Source organism: Excalfactoria chinensis, chromosome 16 (genome assembly GCF_039878825.1).
Source record: "Excalfactoria chinensis isolate bCotChi1 chromosome 16, bCotChi1.hap2, whole genome shotgun sequence".
Classification (NCBI taxonomy): domain Eukaryota; kingdom Metazoa; phylum Chordata; class Aves; order Galliformes; family Phasianidae; genus Excalfactoria; species Excalfactoria chinensis.
In genome coordinates, this window is record NC_092840.1 from 2,850,992 (window position 1) to 2,872,662 (window position 21,671).

General features: G+C 52.8%; 1 protein-coding gene across 1 annotated transcript in view; it reads left to right on the top strand.

Moving 5' to 3' along the window:
* Positions 1–21,671, top strand: part of SRRM4 (serine/arginine repetitive matrix 4) — a 62,788-nt gene that overhangs the window by 22,505 nt on the left and 18,612 nt on the right. The window contains exons 7-11 of the mRNA XM_072350713.1: positions 4,208–4,376; positions 9,805–9,910; positions 11,115–11,689; positions 20,021–20,164; positions 21,535–21,618. Of these exons, the coding sequence (XP_072206814.1) occupies positions 11,559–11,689; positions 20,021–20,164; positions 21,535–21,618 (359 nt within the window). The 5' untranslated portion in view covers positions 4,208–4,376; positions 9,805–9,910; positions 11,115–11,558. The remainder of the gene's footprint in view (positions 1–4,207; positions 4,377–9,804; positions 9,911–11,114; positions 11,690–20,020; positions 20,165–21,534; positions 21,619–21,671) is intronic.

Below are 21,671 nucleotides of genomic sequence, written 5' to 3' on the forward strand. Positions count from 1 at the left end.
CACACCTAATTGCTTTTAAAAACTCCCTGTTGCTATGGTGACTCAACAAGCGTGATGCTCTCAAGTGCTTCACTCCCAGGTCTTGCGTTGGCACTGGGAAGCTGTGTGTGTACCTATGTATGAACATCTGCTTTCTTCCAGCTTTCAGAGGTGCCATACAATCCCCTTGGAGCGTGAGCAGAATCCCTTCTGAGCTGGGGAAAGGTCTGCTTGAAAGGTCTTGTAATAAGGTTAAGGAGAGGCCGACAGCCGCTCGCCCTGCTGCTGAGCACTTCAATAGCTAAATTTAGGCCCTTGAGTCATTACTGAGTCAGCAAATTGGGGGCAGGAAATCTTGATTTCTCTTTTCTTCCTTTTTCATCAGCGATGTACCCAAGATGGGCTCCAGACCGGTTTCTCTCTCAATCCAGCACTCTGCCTGCAGTGCTTTCCCCTGGAGCATCCTTGAGCCTGTCCAAAAACAAGTAAGAGCTCCTTTCCTTTCTGCTGCAGCCACCTGCCCTGACGAGTCTCCTGTCCTCGGGGAAGCAGCATCGTTTCCTATCGTTAGTGATGCGGGGCATGGGAAGCTGTGTCCACTCAGTTTTGTCTCTTGCTGGCTGCACGCTGGTCGAGTCCAGTGGCAGCTCATGCATCCCCTGGAGCTGCCTTACCCAGTGATGGGTAAAGAAACCCCATCCAGCTGCTCTTCTCTGTGCCCGGGAGTGCCTCAGCACAGTGAATAGCAACAAAAGAGCTCAGGAGACACAAGCATGAATGGTAAACATAAGCAGCAAGAGATCCAGGTATACTAGACCGACAGACCTATGCAGCATCCCTGCCTTGTTTGGACTGGCCTGTCCCTTGCTGTCCTGCTGGCCAAGGGGCACCCAGCAGGGACCTGGCCTGGCAGGTAGAAAACCTGGGACTGGACTGGAGCAAAAACTCAGAGGGGTCAAAGAGAGGAGCCCATGCTGAGAACACTGCTGCTGCCTTCACTTCTGTTTCTGGTGAGGGCACCCAAAAGCAGGAATTGCTCCAGGTCCCTCTGCAGAAGGGAGAACCACCGGGCTCTGGTTTGCTGAAGGGATGCTCACAAGCCACACTGCTTCTCAACACCTGGAGATAAATCAGTGCTTGCTGGACGATGAAGGGCAGAGCGGTGCTCCTTGCCCTGCTGCGGCTGCTGAGGATGGATGCTGTGCAGCTGACTGAGCACTACAGCCAGGGCTGGGCTGGGGGCTGCCGCTCTCACTCTCATTTCTTTATTCACAGCAAGCGAAGGATGAAAAATCAGAGTAATAGCCAAGGAGACGACATCCACTTGACTTCTCTTGCCCGTGGTGTGAGCGATTAATCTAGCTAAGGCATTGCCTTAGCTAAGTGGAGTGAGACCAGGAGCAGGAGGACAGCGCTGCACTGGCAGCAGCAAGGTGCGCTACCCCCCTCTGTGCTGCCTTTGATTTGCTTCTGGGAGGGAACTCAGCTCCCCATTCCAAGCAGGCCCAGAGCTGGCTGGCAGAGCAGCGGGAGCCCTGCTGTAACTAATGAGATGTTTGCTGCTTGCTGCCTGACGCTGCGGTGGGTTCTCGGTGTGTCTGAGCCCTGTGCTGATAAACTGAGCCTCCTGGAGATGGAGCGGCTTCCCTCAGTTCCAGGCCTGCTGTGCTCACTCTTATCTAATAGGATCTTTCCTCCGAGTTGTGTAGCAAACCAAACCACTGAGGTTTGATCCTACAGAGAAGCAGTGCAGAGTGAGAGCAGAGCTGAGTGTCAGCTGCCCTCCTTTGGGTCACTATTTGTGTAGGGCACGTGTTCATAGGGGCTCTGTGGGTTCCCTGTGGCTCTGGAAGGTGCTGGAGGAGGCAGCTTTCCCCCCAGCCAAACATTTATCCCCTCCTTGCTGCCGTAGCCGATCAGGGGATGGGTGTCTGTCTCTCCCCCCGTATTTATTATGCTGTAAAAGCCAAGGTAATGTACATCAGTAAATGCTATGAAGGGTTTCACGCGCGTCAGCTGTGCGTACTTTATGGAGCAGACATTCATTCAAGACAACGGGCTCCGCGCGGGGAGGCTGCTGTGATTAATGCTGCAGCTTTCGGCTGGCTGCTCCCTCCCTGCTGCCACACTGAGCTCATTTCCCAGGGTGCCCCAAAAACGTGCATGAAGAGTCGTGGGACACAGAGGGGAGGGCAAGGCTCTGTGCCTCCCGTTGGCAGGAGGATGGGCAGAGCACACAAGGAAAAGTTCCATCTCCAAAAGAGCAGCGATGCAGTGGCACAGCTACACAGGGAGTGCTGGGCTCACCATCCCTGCAGGTGCTCCAGAGCCGTGGGGATGCGGCAGTGAGGGATGTGCGCATTGGGGGGTGGGCTGGGGATGCTGGAAATGTGTTTTGGAGGTGGTCAGACCCTTTCCCGTTGGCACCTGCCTGTCACAGGAGATACCCTCCGTCTGCAGCAGTTACTCTGGCAGGTCCAGCTCTCCCGCAGGCTGCTCTCCGCAGTTTCTCTCCCCGGTTCTGAGGTTTTATTTCTCCCAGCGCTTGTAGGTGATTCCTTCCTCCTTCTCTTCTGCCTTCCTTTTGTCTCTCCGCAGCACTGCAGGTCTGGGAAGGGCCATCTGCCACTGTGATTAATGGCCCTTTTCTGGAAAGACAACAGAGACAAATGTCCTTCTGAGCGCGGCAAAGAGAAGCGGGGAAAGGAGCTGGCTAATTTTCAGCCATTATTTTGGAACCCAAACTCTTTCCCAGTATCAATTTAGCTATTATTTCAAAAACTAATTAATCCTCACTCATGCAGCTCCAAGGGCCCAGTGTTTAGATAATTAACAGCCCGTGGATTATGACAAGCCTTGCTCTCGGATCCTGTTACAGCTCTTGCCTTCAAGTACACTCGTGCTGTTGTTCTGCTTACCGACTCCTTTCATCAATCCAGCTTTTTCTTTTGACAATTAGGAACAAATCATTAGCCAGGATGGATTCTATTTGCTTTCTTGCAGCTTGGCTCCATTTGTGGGGACTGAAGTGTTCTTCAGCTGCTCAGGTTTGTAGTGATTTTGGAGTTAATTACAACCAAGCAGGATAGGTTGCTGCCATTACCAGTGTCTGGAATAGGGAGGGTTCTTATTGCTCAGCTCCTCAATAAGTGACGTGAGGTGTGAGAAAGGAGGTGCTTCTATGAGGTTGTTAACACCTCTCCATCCTGAGCTTCCATCCCAGGAGAATCTCTCTTCTAATTGCCCAAAGCTTCTGCTGCTGCTCCAAACTCCTTTTAGATTTCTGCCTGCAAATAGATTTGTCTTGGCTACTTTTGCTCAGGGAAGTTTTAGTTACACAAGGAGTTTTTATCTTACCTTTCAAAGAGGTGAAGCTCAGCCTTTTTCCCTATGAGATGCAGGTCTCTGGCTGGCATCCCCTCTCTTCTGGCTCTCTGAGTTGATGGGCACCTGGAAGACTCCTGTAAGGCTGGGAGAACACCTGAGGTCTCTGCACCTTCTGCTCACTGAGCAAAAGCAGATCAAGGGGCCCAAGCTGCCCCGGTCCCTGAGCTGGCTCTGTTTGGGGCAGCACGAGAGCATCCATCAGGTAGTGCTGGTTTTAAACAGCTGGGCATGGAAGCAGACTCCTGGTTCCAGACAGAAGGAAATCCTTTCTGATAAGCTGCTGTTTTTCAAACAGACGATAAATCTCTGTGCGTAGAACTCCCTGTGCTGGCAGTTTGACCCCTAATGAAGTATTTACCGGGATGGCAACTTGCTCTGCCTCGGGAAATGCTGTCCTCTCACCTGTGTGCAGCTCTCACTTCTTTTGCAAAGCCCCTGGTTTAAGGAGAGCATCAAAGCAGCCAGCAATCCTCTCCCCACCTTCCCAGTCTCTCTGCGTTCTCTCTGCAGATGCAGTTTGCCGGAGGCCCTGGGGCTCTGCACCTTGGAGAGCAAAGGGTGTGCAGGAGAGCTACATGTCTTTGTGTTTGGGGTGCTGTGACCTCCCAGCAGCCATCAGAGAGCAGCAACCCAGGACCAGGGGAGTGGTGAGCCTGGTGGAAATGCCACTCGTGTTGGCTTTGAGCAATGGAAAATAGAGCAAGGGGCTGCTGCTGACCCTGGTGTGTGCACCCTGAGGTGGCTGTTTGGGGTGGAGGCATTTTCAGGATTGAGCTTTTTGGGAAGGTTGCTCTCTTTCGTCCCTGTTTTACTGATTTGCCATGGTATTCTGTTTCAGCAGGACCGGGCATCTTCCTCTGCCATGCTGCCCTGACCTTTGTGCTGAGGTTGTGCATGAGGAGATGTGCTGAACCACCCCGTTGCCATGGAAACCAAGGCCGAGAGGGGACCAGCCTGCTCCTGCTAATTGCTGTGGCTTTGTGACCCTATCCGTCCATCCTGCTGCCTCCGTAAGTCTATCCGAATGCACAATGCTTGCCCCATCCTGCATCATCATCCTGCCCCTTGACTCCCAGCCCTAATGCTGTGAGCAGGATCTGGGGTTCCACTTTCTCCCCTTTGCATGAGATAAGTTAAAATCCCTGGCTTGAGCATCCCTGCAGCCCATCACCCTGTGCATGCACATCTGCCTGCATGCTTGTTGCAGGAGCACAGTGGCTGTGTGCTGATGCACCTCCCTTGTCCTGCATCCCGGGCTGCCCTGGCTTTATCTCGTCCAATTAAATATCTGCAGATAGTGGGCTTAATAAGGCCCTGCTATGAAACCTTACTGATGATTTCTTTTCCAACATGCAGTGAATTAGGAGGCAGCCTGCGAAGCAGCAGTGAGCAGGGAAATGACTGCTGCTAATTATTGTCCCCCATGTCCCCTCTGCTGCCACCACTGCTGCTGGGCCCCTCACTGCTCCCCGCACCTGATTGCATTTTGCTGCTGGTTGTGGCCAATTTGCAGCTCTCAGCTGCTGATGCTTCTCCCTTCCCCCCCCAGCCCCTGTTTCTCTTTGAGTTTATTAATGAAAACCTTATCTGTCGGTGCAGATAATGCCAGAAATAATTAGTGCACATGGAGGGCTGGCAGGCTGCTCTCTGCTCCCACCACCCACACCCTCTCCTCTCCCTGTTTACAATTTCCTGTGCTGCTTGGGGCTGCTTTGGGGGTTTTTTAGCCACCTTGTTCTGTATGGATTTATTTGCTTCTCTCTCCAAGTTTTCTTTGCTCAGGACAGACCTGAAGCACAGATGCATCCTAAAGGGCTTGACCTTAAGCACCTGGGCTGCAGGTGCCCTGACCTTATTGCTGCTGGAAATGGGGAGCTGCCCCCCAAAGCCCAAGAGCAGGGATTGCATTTGCTTCTGGTCAGGTCATGGCCTTGCTCCTGCTGTGCCAGCGCCGTCCTCTCTTTGCTCATGCTCCCTTTCGTTACAGTTAGCATCATTGTCTCTTGGCTTAAATCTTTCAGCCTGATAAAGGACGACAGCACTGCTCGAGTGCCTGCGATGGCATAAATAATTCCAGTGCTGAGAGAGATTTACAGCTATATAAATGTCTGGAGTGAGCCCAGTTTGTATTAATGGCCTTATTAGTTACGTTGCTGTAAAATACAGATCCTCCAATTGTTAAGCAGCCGTGGTTTTGGTCCACAGCATTAATCCAATAAATTTGGGCTTCTCAATACAAATCTTAGTCTCTGAACCCCACTGGAAGATCCTTCATGATATGTCAGGGAGCTTTAAATGGCTTTGACTGAGACAGAGGTGGGAAAACAGAGCTGGTGGGAGCACAGGTGTAAGGCAGTGCAGCATCCCATCCCCACCCAAGGGCATGGGAAGTGTGGAGGTCCCTGGGCCATGAGGAGCTGTGGGGGTGGGGATGATTGGTGGCTTTATGACCAGCTTGGAAACCACAACCCACCCCAAGAGCTCCCATGGCCCCGAGGTGTCTGTCTGTCCTTCCCACCCTGCCATCCGTCCTCATTCCCTGGTGCATTTTGTATGAGGATGTTTTGCAACTCGGCAAACTTTCCACCAGCAACCTGCCAAGTGCACGGGGAGGGAGAGGGGAAAGCACCATGATAATTGAAAACAAATGGTGCATTATATGATATAAATGTTCTGGTGCAGCCAGCTTGCTGTCGCTGATTATTTATTTGTTACTTGCAAACGCTTTGAGGAAGTTCCTGGGGAGAGGGGTTTTGGAGATAAAGTGGTGATTTCTTCATGCAGAGGGAGCTATGGGGCATGGGGAGCTCTGTGCATCCTGTGGCAATGGCAGTGGGGACAGCCACAGCCAATGGAGCAGAGATATCATTGCCATGAGGAGAGTCCAGAGTGTGAACCCAATGTTTTGGGGCATGTTGGAGGTCTTCTAGGCTCTGTGTGCACCTGAGAAGGGCAGGAGTCTGCAGGAATGGGACCAACACGAGCAGGGAGCCTCCACAGCTCTGCTCAGCCTGAGGTTGTGTTGCTTGCCATGTCTCTCTGGTGGGGATCAACTCCTGTTTGGGAGGGGAGGAGGCTGTGTTTTCCCAGGAGGGTTGGATTTGATCAAGAACGTGGACCCTTTTGCTGTGTTGGCTCCCTGGCTGTGTCATGCTTCTTATGCCTTGATAAGTCTTATCCTGGATTACTTTTCATCTGCTAATTAATTTTGAGAGCGTTGTAGAAGCTTTGAACCACTGCTTGAAGACTGAGTGGGTGATTTCTGGCCTTGTCAGACAAGGGGGGATGTGGAGGTGGGATCCCAGTTGGCAACACATTGTTGTGTACCTCTCTGGGCAGCTGAGATCTCCGCTCTGCAGAGAGCTGGGATCTCTGCATTGCTGACTGGGGAAAGGCTGAGGATGAACCCCCTGTAGCCTTCAGATGAAGTTGTAGAGATTTTGGTTTGAGGTTCTCCAAGTTCTGGTCATCTTGAATCAAACACCACGGTCCAGGAGCAGTGTGAAAATGGAGAACAGTGACTTTGAGGGCTGAACATCCATTCAGACCTCGTGGAACAGCAAGGGGTGCCCATCCATCCCAGCTCACTAAGGCAGGGCTGGCAGAACCCAGACCCCCACTGCCCCCTGCCATGGTGCCATCAGACTTCTGCGTGCAGTGTTTTGGGCAGGCAGCACACTGGCCCTCGGTAAACTTTGGTTTTAAGCCACCCTGGTTCAGTCTGCTCTGGAAGTGGCCTCATCCATCACTGCCAGCGCTGTGAGCCCATGGAGCGCGTCTCGCTTGCCTGTGCTGCTACAGCCCCTGAGCTCCAGGCATTGCCTTCCTCACTCCAGCAGCTGCCTTCAAGTACAATTCACTTTGTTATTAATTTCTTTTATGCTGAGGCTTTTAAAGCCCTGGGGAATGGGGCTTGGGTCATGGAGACAATCTGCAGCTGAGTGCCTCTAAAAGCCGTGGGCAGAGAGATGGAAACCGGCAACAGATGTGTGCCAACCTCATGGTTCTGGGGGCAGTGGCACTGGGTGAGCTGGGCTCAGTTCAATCCCATGAGGATGGGACCCTGTCACCAAACCCTGTGTCCCCTGGGGGCTCTGAATCCTTCGGGGTTGGAACAGGAGCTGTCCCTCACGATCCCCCAGCCATTAATAGCTCGTACCACTAGTGGTGGCCAATCTGTAAATCTGTTATTACGTTATTTACAGGCCAATATTGCAGCCTCGTATTAAAGACACAATTCTTATGCTGTTGGGCAGGCAGCAGGATGCAGTGCTCTCTGGGACTTGAGTGCTGCAGACTGCCAAAATTCTTGGGAAGTATTATTTTGGAGCCTGTTCCTTCATGCAGGGGCTGCGTGCCCCTCTCCTTATTAATATCAGCACACAGGATGCCTCCCCAGCCCTGGTGTCGGTATTTACAGCTGGAGCACGCCAGGCTAATTGCTAATCAGCTGCATGCAATCAGCTCGTCTCCCACGACCTCGGGAGGGGCCACCTCCTGGTGCTGAAGGTGACTCCTGAGGGAGTTCATATCTTCAAAATAGAGGTGATAATCAGCACAGGTTCATTATCTGAGCAGTGGATGCTAAGCTGGGGTTGAGGGATGCCCTGGCTTGGGCTGGGCTCTGGGGCCTTTAAGTGTGCATTGCCCTCTTGGATGAAGGAACCCAGTGGGGCAGAGCAGCCCTGGTGGTGGAGGGACATGCCTGGATCTCCTGCTCTGCAGCTGCTCGCAGGGAATGGCTGCGGTGTGGTTGTATGAGCAGCGTGGTGGCTGTAGACGTGGTTTTGGGGACTGACGGCTCTACCGTTGACAGCACTGCTGGGGCCGGGCTGGAGGCAGCCCCTTTTGTGGGGTAATTAATTCTCTTTTGATCATCTGCCATGTAAATCATCAGCGGCCAGGAGTTAATCATGTGTATGAGATGAATCCCGCTCTTGCCTTAATGAGCGCTGAATCGTGACCGGCATCTGCTTACTCCCCACACTTTCATCTCCTGTACAGTGTGAACGATTAATTGTATCTAATAATCTCCTCTTTATTCTATTAAAAATAAAAATCTGAGGGCAAACAGCCTCTGCCCCCCCCCCCGACCTTTGCTGCTTTGGTCTCAGATGACCACTTGCTCTTCTGGAGCAACCAAAGGGGCTCTGGGTTCCACAGCTGGGGTGGCAATACCCTGCCCTTGGGGCTCGCTTGTCCCCTGTCCCCAGAGCTAATCCTGCTGGTCTTAGCACAGCAGGATCCTGCCCTGCTCAGCTGGGAACCAGAGGGCACCAAGGGTTGTTTGCAGTCCCTTGGCGACATGCAGTGACATTTTGCCAGGGGCACTTAGTCCAGTCCAGTAGGAAGGAGACAGCAAGATCAGCAGGATTTGGGGCTCCTGGACACATTCCCTGTCACATTGGTTTCCAGGGCTGTAATTTAGCCTGGTTTAACTGGAGCTTAAATTAGCCCGGAATGGAGCGGAGCTGCAGCTGCATTCAGAAATATATAAAGTCACGGCGCAGTGAAACGTTTCCGCATTTCCATCAGTGTATCTCAGCAGGAAGTGTCTGCTCCCCAAGTCCTCTGCTTGTTCCCTGCAGCTCTGAAAGCTTGTATGGCAGTAGCCGTCCCTCAGCCACCCGTCCACAGCCTCCTTTCTCCCCATGTCATTGGCATTCAATTCTCCTGTTTATTCAATTAGTGCCTTTCTGTTTAATTATCTGGTTAATGTGAACATGTCTAATTGCTGCATTAGCAAGAGGGGTGCCGTCCCCCTGCACGGCGCACGAGGCCATGAAGCTGTGTGGGATGGACACTTGGAAAAAGCCTGCATCCAGCTGATGTCTCCAGGGAAGGGAGGGATGGTTTGTGTTGGGATGGGGCAGCCCCATGGAAGGGAGGGATGGGATGGCATTGGATGGGTTGGGATGGGAATGCCCTGTCACTATGCAGGTGGTTTGAGCCTGGTGACAACAGCTGGATGCCACCAGCTTCCAAAATGCCCACCTTCCCACATGTGTAGGACAGTGCGCCTCCATACTTCTATTTCAAGGAAAAGAGGGCTTTTAGTCCTTACCCGTTTCTCTCTCCCATCCAAAGTCACCTCCAAAGCCTCATCCTTGGATGTCCCCAGCTGCTGGGAAGGTGAAGGGACCCAGTGATGGGGGCTGTTCTTGGGGGCTTCTCTATGGGAAAACTTTCCATGAAATGGATGTTTCCAATGGCAGATATGAATGCTGGCCTGGCAGGGATGGACCCAAGACATGTTGCATCCTCAGTGTACAGCCAAAATCCCCCCACTGCTGGCTGGGACTAGTTTAGCTAGCAGAGAGAATAATTGGTAGGTGCTGCTGAGTGTAATGAATAGAGGGTACTCACAGCCTTTGTTTATTGACTCTTGAGTTCTAATGAATACTTCCAGAGGTAATCATTGATTTTCTGCATTTGCAGGAAACCTGCTTGGCTGGGAGATGCGGGGAGGTGGATGTGGGGAGGTTTGGTGCAAAAGCAGACTGCTGGAGAGCCTTCACCCGTGAGGAGCAAAGTGGGGACAGAGGTATGGATGGAGAAGCCCTCAAAGCACAAGGTGGTGTGATGCCACTGTCCTGGCCATGGGGCCACAGGGGTGGGCTTGGTTCTGCTTTGATGGGTATTTGGGGGCCACAAGAACCAATGGGCACAGAACAGCAGCTGCAGTAGGCACTCAGCATCCACCGGGTGCTGCAATGTGTAAAACACGAGGCAAGCAATCCAAAACCAAGGGAAAATACGACATCTATAGAAAAATATTTGTCCAGCTCCAAGACAAACCCAGCTTTATTCGCTCTGGAAGGGAGAAGAGATTAAAATGTAATCCTGGGTAAATGCATTTTCTGCTTTCCTCCCCTTGGGAACCTCTCAGCAGGCGCAGATCTGTCCTGCTGAGCTCCCTGTGCTCATCCATGGCAGCAGCTGGATGCCCTGGGCAGCTTTTGGCTGTCATCTCTCAAATCAAAATCAGGGACTGGGGTGGGCAAGGGGGGCTGGGCCCTTAGGGTGGGGGGAGAAAAAGGGGATGGAGCATCCCCACGGGGCTGCTCCCTGCAGGGTGTGGTGCTGGGACTGTGCTGGTAGTGCCGGTAGCACCCAGCATCGCCTCTGCTTATCGCACACAGCTTTTTCTGGGCATCTTATGTTGCTTTTTCTGGCTGTTTATTTATGAGGCAATTTATTACAGCGCAGTTATTCTATAGCGGGGAAGTGTATTCCTAGGAGCCTCCGTTAACGGAGCCAATTGCTTAATTAGCTCGCTGATGTCTCCATGAGGTACGCCAGGAGAGGTTTCTGCTTGTAACAATCACTGCCTTCCCCCTGCACACACGCCACCCGGGCTGCTAATTTAATAGTGCAAATATTCATTATCCCTGGTGTTTGGCAGCGAATCTGGGGGTGTTTCAAGCAACTCCAGTCTCCAGCCCCAGGGACGGGGTCTGGACTGGTGGGGATGGCTGTGAGCTGGGGGGTTAAAAAGGGGATTGGTGGAAGTGTTGTATGATGTACCGGGACCTTGGCTGTAGCTGCATCCTGCAAACCTCAGGGCAGGCACCAGTGCCTGATTGAGCATTTGGTCACCAAGCTGCAGCAATGGGATGGAGCTGGCCCTGCTGCTCGTGTATTTATCACAAGAAAGTGCTCAAGTCCTCTGTGATTTTTCTTCTTTCTCTGTTGTTCCTGGCTATTGTTCCTGGCTCCATTATCCCCTGGTTGCTTACATAAATCAGCACGTGGCTCTCTGAGACACAACAGGGAGCAGCGCATCCATCCAAGGTCACCGTCCCTTGTGCTGCGAGAGACAAATCCCCTCCAAGGGTCGAGAGCTCTGGGACGCTTCCTGCGCGGCCGAAATGGGCCCCACGAGGACTATCCTGGTGCTCCCAGCCAAGGATGCTCTTGGTCCAGGGATGCTCCCAGCGGAGCAGCTGTGGGAGGCGGCACCGGGGAGGGGACAAGAGCGGGCCCGGCCCCATTCCCCGCCTCGCTGCCACAAAACGGGAGCCGGGAGCTGGCTCGGCTTCACACGCTCCCCTCCAGCCCTACCGAACCGGGATATCCCCCGTTAAACCTTGGACTGAACCCAAGCCGGCACCGAACCGAGCCGTGCGCGGTCGGGAGGGATGTAGCGATCAGCACCGCGGAGAGCGGCCGTGCCGAGCCGTGCCGGGGCCATGGCCAGCGTGCAGCAGGGCGAGAAGCAGCTCTTCGAGAAGTTCTGGCGAGGGACCTTCAAAGCCGTGGCCACACCGCGACCGGAGAGCATCATCGTGGCCAGCATCACCGCCCGCAAACCGCTGCCCAGGTAAGGGCGTGTGGAACCCTCGGCTTGGGGTCTGCTCCCTTTTGCGAACCTTAGGGGCTGGGCTCACAGGGGACCCCCCTGCCTGGGGCTGGGGAATCTGAGCTTTCTGTTCCCCCCTCCCCAAGTGATGCTTGGGAAACTTTGACTCTTTGGAGCTTAGAGTGGTGTTAGGGGCTGCGTTATAGTTTTGAGGTGTGCGTGTCCCTCTGGTTGTCTGTTCCCCTCCTTCCCTTGGAGCCAAAGCCCAGGGCAGCAGGGTCAGACCGCACAAAATGGGACCGAGTGGCTGCTGGTACCCACCGAGCTCTGCTGGGATATGCAGGGATTTGTGCGACTTTGTCACAACTACACATCCTCAGATTCTGTTGGCTGTCACAATATTGCTTAAGAGCATCTCTGCATTGTTTTTCAAAGCTTCTTTCCATTGCTCAGTGTCACCAGAGTTTGGCGAAGGTGTTTGATTGGTGCAGGATAGGTCTGGGGGATCAGACTGCACCAAACATCCCAGCCCATGGGGTCCCCCACTGAGGTCACTAAATTCTTCCACCTCTCCATAAGTGATCGATCAGGTTTGGATACTGGGGAAGCTCAGCTTGGGGCACCAAGGGCAGCAGTGGCTCTTACAGCTGCGATCCCAAAGGCTTCACTGCAGAACTGATCTAAGAGCAAAGCCCTCTGTGCCAGCAGGCAGAGGGATGAAGTGAGCAGGAAGCCCAGCACAACACTACGGTGACCATCTGTGTCCCTGTTTCCTTCCAGCTTGGCAGCCATGGGCAGCGTGGGGTTCCCATTGCATTGAAGGGGATTTTCCTCCTCCTGGACGGGTCTGTGGGGTTCTTGCCTTTCGGGTCCATGCGCAGCCCCAGATCAGAGTGTGGTGCTTCCCCAGGGTGCCCCGGCCCTGCAGATAAAGCCTCTTCCATCCTAATTCCTGACAGGCGCTCTGGGAGGTTTGCAGGACTAAAGCTCTGCTAAAACCACACTTCATCCTTAACAAAAGAATACATTAATCCCACCCGTGCCCAACCAGGGGCTGCGATCGGGGGTCTGCCCTCGAATCCATGGAGCATAGGGGATACTGAACACTGTGGTACAGAGGGAAGAGCTGAAGTTCCTCCTTTTCCTCTTCTTGCAGGGAGAGTCTTTTATTTTAAGGCAGTGGGTGGTTGTTCATTATCGTCATTACCCGCTCACAGCCCCACGGAGCAGCTGTGGGATGCTGCTTCTCCTTCCATGGGGGGCTCCAAGGGGCACAGGGCTGCCACTGCCCACTGTCACCCCCTGGCACCCCTCGTACCAGCCGCATCCCTGCTGCCAGATGGCTGAAGTGGGTCACCCCAGGCCAGCATGGGGATTTATTTTAACCCCTAATCCCCCAGGATGTGCTGTGCTACACGTGGTTTCACTGCCCAATTTGCAGTCGGCAGTGATTTTGGGGCTGGGATGGGGCCCAGCTCTCTGCCACCCCAACCTGCAGCTGGGCACATCACTGTGGTTCCTTCATCCCCATTGCCCCTCTCGGTCCCCATGTGTCAGCACTGGGCTGTGCTGCCGGAGGGCCCCCGGCTCTGCTAATCCCCCCCTTGTCCATCGGGCATCTGCTCAGCGGGGCCTGGCTGCCATCTGCTCCTTCCCGCGCCCAACGAGCCGCAGCACTAATGAGCCCATGGCCACGGCCCAGCGGGGGGAGCAGGCCTGGAGGAGGAAAGCGGAGGGGGGAGAAGCAAAGCCCCTGTGCTCGGGGTGCCGTCAATAGGGCGGCTTTGTCAGCCCCTGCCCGCCGGCTCCAGCTGCACGGCGGCTGCGCTCATGAGGCAGCTCGAGGGCTGCTGGGGGTGAGGGAAGAACTGGGGATGCCCACGGGACCCATAGAGCCTTCCTCCTCCTCCTCCTCCTCCTCCTCCTGTTCCTCTTCCCTCAGCCCCATCCCTCGTTTGGTGCTGGGGTGATTCTCAGTGGTAAAAGTTCATCGGTCCCCAAAGGCACAGACTGCATCCGAGGGCATGGTGCAGCAGTGTGGGGTCTCGTGGAGCTCTGGAGGATGAACCTGGGACAAAGTGAGGGGCTGCAGGGCTTCAGGTCTCCATCGGGGTGAGGGGCTGCAGGAAACTACGTGGGGCTAATCCCCCCCCACCCCATTCCTGACTCCAATTCAGGAATGGGAGATATGTCTGAAAAAAATGACTTAGCCCAGCTTGGCATGACAAGACCCTGTATGGAGGGGGCTCATAACCCCGCACCTCTCCTTCAAGGTTTAACTAACAGATATTCAGGGCTGTGAGATACAAGCATGGTTCTCCTTTGTGGGGGTTACCCATCCATAGGACTGGGGCTGAGCCCTCTTCTCCCCCTCCCTGCCCCTCTCTCTGCAGCTGGACCTTCATGTGCGATTTTCCATAATATGAACTTTCCAAAGGCAATCCTTTCCTCAGTGAAATGAAATCATTTCATGCATGACTGCAATTCCTTTTTCTCTCTCTTTTTTTTTTCCCTTCCCCTACCTTTTCTTTCCGTGGCCACTGAAACCTCTCTGTCATTGCCAAGCCTGGAGCAGGGCATTAAATCCCACCTGTGCCTGGGGCACCAGGGCTGGGCACTTTTTGTGACCACAGAGCAACTGAGGGACAGTTGGGTGCCTGGAGTGGACACCCCAGTTTGGAACCCATTGGTGCTCAGCAGGCAGAGGAATGGGGCCTGATAGCACGGGAGCAGTGATGGTGCACTGGCACAGTGTGGTCCTGGTGCCACCACCTCCCCTCCACGGCTAAGCTGAAAGTGCTGACAAACACTAGGAGTGTAAAAATAGCAATTTTTTTTTTCCTTTTTTTTTCTTTTTTTTTTTTTTTCACAAGTGCCTTCCCTGCTTGTGCAGCAGGGACTGCAAGGAGAGCTTAAAGAGCTGGAAGTGGGAACAAACTCTATGAAAAGAGAGAAAGGTGCTGGGGAATGCGCTGCGGTCCCTGCGCTGTTCTTGCCCTTTTCTAGCTCAGGGGGACTGAGCTGAAATTGGTCTTTTGGAGCAGAGTTGGGTTGAAAATGGCCTCTTTTGGGAGAGGGTTTGGCTGAAATTGGCCTGTTTGGGGGCAAGAGGGCTTGCTCAGGGGTTGAAACAGTCCCCGAGTCCCCATCCCAAGGTTGGGGCTAATTGATCTGCAGACAACCCCGTTCAACACTCCATGTTTGATTGATGTCTCTCCATTGATGATATGAGCAGCTGGGCCAGCTCCAGGCTGGTCAGAAGGACCATGGGCACGGGGCTCAGTGCTGCTCCTCCAGGCTCACTCTGCTCACTGCCCCCATCCCCACTTCACATTCCTTCTCCAAAGCCCCATGCTGGCTCTCAGCTATGCTCCTCGTGGAGCAGAGGACAGGGCTCACCTTGTTGTTCATAGTGCAGAAGCAGCAGAGCTAGCACCCTGCTCATCCTCCCCATCGCTCCGCTATCGATTTGCCCTGACCTCACTTTACCATGCTCTGATTTCTTTCAATCAGGCTTTGAATGAAGCCTCTGTGCCGTTCAATAGAACCAGCCCTGGGATGACCCAACTGGAGGTGTACGGAGCACTCCTGCATCCCCCTCTGGAGCATCTGCTGGTGATGCAGTGGCACAGGCTGCCCAGGGAGTGGTGGGGTCACCATCCCTGGAGGTGTTAAGGAAAGTGCAGATGTTGTATTGAGTGACGTGGTCTGGAGTGATCACGGCATGGATTAGGGTTGGACCAGACGACCTCAGCGACCTTTTGAACCTTAATGATTCTGTGATCCCGTGTGTCCCATGTCCTACAGCATAAGCCCACCTCTTCCAGGCTGCTGCCCGTCCCCTTTGCCCCAAACCTGAGCATCCCATCATCCACCCACAAAAGCCTTCCCCAGTCTCCTTGCTGGCTGTCCCCTCCTCGGGGCTGCATTTGCTCGGTGTCATGTTGGTTCCGGCAGGCTGATGGGCACAGCGCTTGTTTGCAGAGATCGCACAGAGCAGAAATCCCTGCACTTCATCTCCAGCTGCAATTACCAAAGCCAAGTCGATGCAGTTGATGGTAATGGGATAGTAACACTGTCTGAATTTGTATTTAATGCTGATTCCAAGGGTCTATAATTTTCATCAGCACCACGCGACTTTTTATAGAACAGAAAAAATGTGAGAGCAGTTAATGAGCTGTAATTCTGGAGAGCTTCTGCCTTGATTGGGACTAATTATTTTCTTTATAAAAATAATTAACAACCCACACAACCTATGGAGTGAAAGGCATGTGGCATTAATTAAACCGCGCGGTGTTTCCAGTTCACCTTTATCAACTGATCCCATCATGTCCTGGGCACGCAGGTGGGCTTTGGTGCCAAGGGACAGCAAGGGGACATCAGGACCACCCCGAACCTAAATTCACCTCTTTCTGCAGTGCCCCAAGAGCCTGGGATGAGCCCCAGGTGGATGGGGAGCATGTCTGTGTGCTTAGCCGCACGCTTACATAATATACAATTGTTAACAAGACTAATTCCTCTATTTTCCTGGAGGTATGCTGAGAACTAATGAATATATTTGCATAATCTTGATTTTGTTTATGAATAATTCTGGATTATCCCGACGTGAATGGCACGGGGCCTTTGCCGCTCCGGGTTGCCTTTCAGCTGAGGATAGCAAAGCGTTTTGCAAATATTAGTTCAGCCTCACAGATCCCAGCAAGCAATAAAATTATTATTACACCCAATTAAAGATGGATGTGCTGAGCAGGGGAATGACTGTCTGCAGCCTCAGGGCTGGGAGCCTGGGGCCGGACCTTCCCCTCAGGAGCTTCTCGCCACCTCCCTGCCTGGGCTGGGAGTCTCTCTGGTGGGAGAGATTTGTTGCTGAGTTCCTTATTGGAGACAGAGGGGAAATAAGCTTTGTCTGAGCACCAAAGGGAACATGGAGCATCTCCTGCTAGACCTCCCTGTGCTCCCCTCCTGCCTGATGAGCCCTGCTAAGAGCCACACTCAAAGCCATCTCCCATCGCTCCCGACAACTGTGTGCTCACAATCCGCGATTCAATTAGAAGTTAACGAGCTATGTTATTGGCAAATAAACTATTTATCTTGCTGCCATTTGCCCTGCTCGACAGAGCGAGACTTTGGGCAAGGGAATTGCAGTGAGGACCCACAGCCCTGCCTGGTGCGGGAATGGGAGCTGGTTGACAACACTGTCACCTTTCCAGGTGTGGGAACCTGCGGGGTGTTTGCCAGGGAGGGAGATTTAAGAACAGGAGGGGCACAGGGCTGTTCCCTGAAAGGAACATCTTGGGGAGGAGGACACCCGAAGGCAAGGTCCTCATCAGGAATTGAGCTCTAAGCTATGGTGGGGACATCTGCCCCAGTGCTGCCAGCAGCTGCCTCCAGCAGGAGTTTGTGATGGAGATGGAGCCACTCCAATCTCTGTGCCCATTATCATCCCCATTCCCAGCCCTATCCTTATCCCATCCTCAATCCTCTCCCGATCCCAAACCCTGCTGCCATCCTCATTGCTTCACTATCCCCATCCCATTTCCATCCCCATCCCAATCCCATCCTTGCCCCATTTGATTCTCATCCCCGTCCCCATCCCATCCTCATCTCTTTACCATCCCCATCCCTAAGCCCATCCCCAGCTCCATCCTATCTCCATCCCTGGGCTGTGACAATGCAGTGTCCCTGGAGCACCTGGCACCAGCCCTACCACCGGTGGGGACCCGCCTCTGTTCTTACACAGCCATGCATAGCAAATCAGCTGCTGGAAAGATGAAGAGCCGGGCTGCTTTTTTGGCCCAGGTTGTGATAAGAAAGGTCATGAAACATTTCTGGAGGCCAAGAAGCAAAAAGGAGCTGCTGCTGGGCTTGGGCTTGCAGCAGGATGCAAGGGTGTGAGAGGGGGGTGAGCCACAGAGGCAAAAATTGGATGAAAAATGCCTATTATGGAATTGTGTTTCTTTTCTGTGCTTAAGCTGCTTCAAGAAAGCCACGCGCTTTTCTGCAGCTGGTGCCTCTGCTGATGCACGAGGAAACAGTGGAGAGAAGATTAAAATTGAACTGGCTCAGGATCCGTGCAATCAGGGAGAATATCGCGGTGATTTGCTATTATAATTTCCAATAACAAACGGCAGGGCTCCTGCTGCACTAATAACAGCGGTCTGGATGAGGCGGGGAAGGAACCTGCCGTGGGGCTGGTTTTGTGGCTGTGTTTGTGGAAAGCACTTACAACCTCCCCCACCTCGTAATTTTAAAGAGGTATTTTTAGTGCCTGTTTCAAAGGGATTTACGTAAACACATCTGCATGAGTTTTGGCGTGGAAATCTCTTTACAACCTTCTCCTTTCCCCCCCTTCCTTCTGCCAGGTCAACCATTTTCTTTTTTCAATCAACTGAGAACTGAGGCAGAAAGCAAGAGAGAAAGGAAAGGGTGATTTCACCAATGCAGAAAGCCTCCTCTGCACAGAGGGATGCGTTTTGAGAGGAGCGTGGCACAGCCACAGCGGGTGTGGGACAGCGGGATCCCAGGGCTGTGGGTGTGAATGTCTTTGTGCTGGTGATGCATTGGCACTGCTGTCCAGGGAGTGGTGGGGTCACCAACCTTGGAGCTGTTCGACTAACGTGGAGATGTGGCACTGAGGGATGTGGTTATGGGCATGGTGGGAGTGGGTTGGGCTTAAGGTTTGAGGATCTGAGAGGTCTTTCCTAACCTTCATGACTCCATGACTATGATTCTGTGATCCAGCACCCAACCCTGCTGTGCCCTCCAAAGAAGGCTCACCAGGAAGGCAGTTTTTCAGCTTCTCAGTCCTCCAGCCATGAGGAGCTGCAGGAGAAAGGCCGCTTGATGAGAGCTTTGTGGCAGGAGATGGCTCGGGGACTCAGGAGCCTGAGGACAGGGGAGGGGGCTGTGTCACCCAGCACTGCATCTGATGGTCTGATGGCATGGCATGTGCCCATGGTGCTGTGTGCAGTGATGGGTACACGGCCACGGTTTGCTCCCAAGGCAGCAAACACTCTGTGCCTTTGCCCTGTCCTCCGTGCCTCTCCCAGCTGTCACGGCCCAGCCCATGAAAGATGACAAAAATATATATATATGTTTGTATCTCTCTGTTCAATCGATGTCTGTAGAGCTTAACACAAAGGGATTACCAGCCCGTTTAGAGCGTTAGTGACTCTCAGCTTTCACCGGAGGAGAGTATTGGGTTGAATTGAAGCCAGCCTTTGATGGGATTGGAGAATAATTATTTCCATCAATAATTACTTCCAAGCCCAGAAGAAATGGTCCCCAGCGTGTTGCAGGACAGCAGCCCTTGGTTGCCTTCAGGCTAATGTGTTTCAATGCTGGGACCTGGAATGCCATTAGTGGGGACATCACCCACTGTGCCCAGGGAGAGCCCCCGTCCGCACCACTGGAGCTGCTCCAGCTTTGCACAGGTCATTAATTTGGGGACATTTTTAATGGATCCTAATGACTGAGCCTCCGAAGACTGTTCTTAAAAGGGGGTTGGGAAATGCCACAAGCTAATTAGCTCGCACAAAGAAAGCGATTAACCATGTAGCTACCTGGATGGTTAAAAATAACACGTATGATGGGAAAAGACTGGGAAATTTTTTACAAGCAGAGTAATAGATTGTAAAGCTGGAGGGACCACTGGATCTGCCAGCATCACCTGCATGGGAAATATTTCCTCCGGCTTCATCCCACTGACCCCCAGCTTATATGTTTGCCTAATGTTCATTCCTAAACCTTCAGGCATTGCAATCTGTGCTCCAAGAAAGAAAGGGCTGTTGGATAAGGTGGGGTTTTCTGGAGAACATGGGTGGAAATAGGAATTAAGTCTCTTTGACTTCAACAGATGCTTCTGCACCAGCTCCAGCCCCCAGAATTGTGATTCTCATGACTGGGGCAGGCAGAAAATTCCGAGGGGCTGCAAGCCTCCGGCCATGGCTAGCTGGGGCTGATGTGATGCCTCCCCATGGAACTGCACTTTAGCTTCCCTCCTGACACCACCAAAGCCCCAAGATGAGCACCACTCCTGGTCCTGGCCCTGCAGCCTGTATTCGATGGCTGTGATGGTCTCTAAAGCCCAAATACCTGTCCGGGCTTGGCCTTGTTGATACTTCATTTATTTCTTTGTATAATACTCTGCATGGCACCAAAAATGTGGTGTTCTCAGTGCCTCACTGGGTATGGTTTACGGCTTTCCATTACTGCTTCCACTCTCTGAAACAAATATCTGCAGGGCTCTACTCATGCAGGCTCCCTGGGGCTCATGCAGGCACCTGCAAGGCTCAGGTGGTTCCCTTTGTTTTCTCGCTCTCTTATTGCTCTTTCTGGCCTCTTGCCATGCAGTGGGACACTCAGCTGCCTGCCATACTCTGCCGAAGATCGACGTCCTGAGAAGCTGAGCAGCTGTGTGTCCAAGGAGACCTCCACCACCAATGGCTGGGCAAGAGGGAAGGAGAGACGCAACCCCGCTCAGCACAGGTCACGCAGGTAGGGACAGGACCACCCCGCCGTGAGGTTCAGTGGAAGAAACATCATCCTCATCCCTGCTGAGGCTGTGAGGTCTGGTCAGGGGTTGGGGCACATTGGGTTCCCCCCTGGCTGTGGATCACCCTCAGCAGTTCCCATCACCCACACTGAGATCAGAGCAGCAGCATTGCTCTAACTAGGATATCGCTTTGTTATCTGTACATTGTTAGCCCCTGACAACTTGCAAGGGTAAAAATGAACGAAGCTTGCTAAGCAAGGCAGCTGGGGTCTCAGCCTTTGCTGCTGAACTGGGATTTAAGGCCTTTCTGCTTGGAAAGAAAGAGACAGAAAGTGCATTTACTGTCTTCAGATGTCAGGCTAACCGGAACAGTAATCTAAAGTGTATTTTTAATTAGACTCTGATTACAATCACAGAGGAACAATTAAAGTTAGATCAGCTCAGGGAGGAGGCTTCCACTTCAAAGACAAAAGGCTTCATCTTGGGAGCAGGGGGAGGGCTCCAGGCAGGCTGCCTATGGCTGTGCACACAGCCTGGAGGTTCTCCATGCCCTGGCACAGACATGGCAGGGGTTGATGATGGAGAATGAGATGAGGAGGGGGCTGAGCTGTGCTGGAGCCCACATCCCACATCCCTGTGAGGATGGCTTTTCAACCATGAGGTCCTGACGGTGGCACCTGCAGCCAGTGGGATGAGCAGTGGGGATGCTGAGGCATGGATCCCGCGCTCTAGTTTCCATCATTCACTGCCTTTCTTTAGGGTCACCAGCCCTCATGCATCTCACATTTTCAGCCCAGTGCTCCAAATTCATTAACTGCTGTTTGCTTTTTGCTGAAACGTAACACAATTTAAAAAGAAATTAATTGGCAGTTCCCCCCCCCAAAGATTAACCACTGTGTAAGAGATGCTTATCTCACTAAATCACCATAGCATGTCAATAAATAGATATTTTTTCTAATCAATTGCTATTTAACATTTGCCATGTCTCACGCTACCATTAGATTCACCCGGTCTCAATAATTATTGTGTGCAAATCAAATGCCAATTAATTATTTAAAACATATTTACAAAGCAGCGAAACCCATAAATCTGTCATGGAGTTGTAAACCTCAGCAAGCTCATTTCAAATAACCAGCTGGCGTCGCAGCCACGTACAGTGTCTGCCTCATTATATCTCCATTAAACCCACGGAGGAGGCACTTAATTTCAAGTGAGGGTAATTAGAGTGTAATTAGGTGCCCTGATCTGTCCTGGTCGGCCCTCAGGTGGGTCTGGTGGTACGCAGAGGTGGGCAACCCCAAGTGAGGTCATTCCGATGGTGCTTTTATCAGTTTATTTTACAGTCTTGTTTGGTTTTATCCCCCTTCCGCAGCCCATCGTGTGATGGGGAACGTGCACTGCCACCAGCCCGGGGGAAGAAGAAGAAGAAGAAATCCAGCCGCAAGAAGCGACGGAGGTGAGGGTGGCCATGTTGGCCTGGGCCTTGCCTCATGGGGAAGTGTGTCCTGC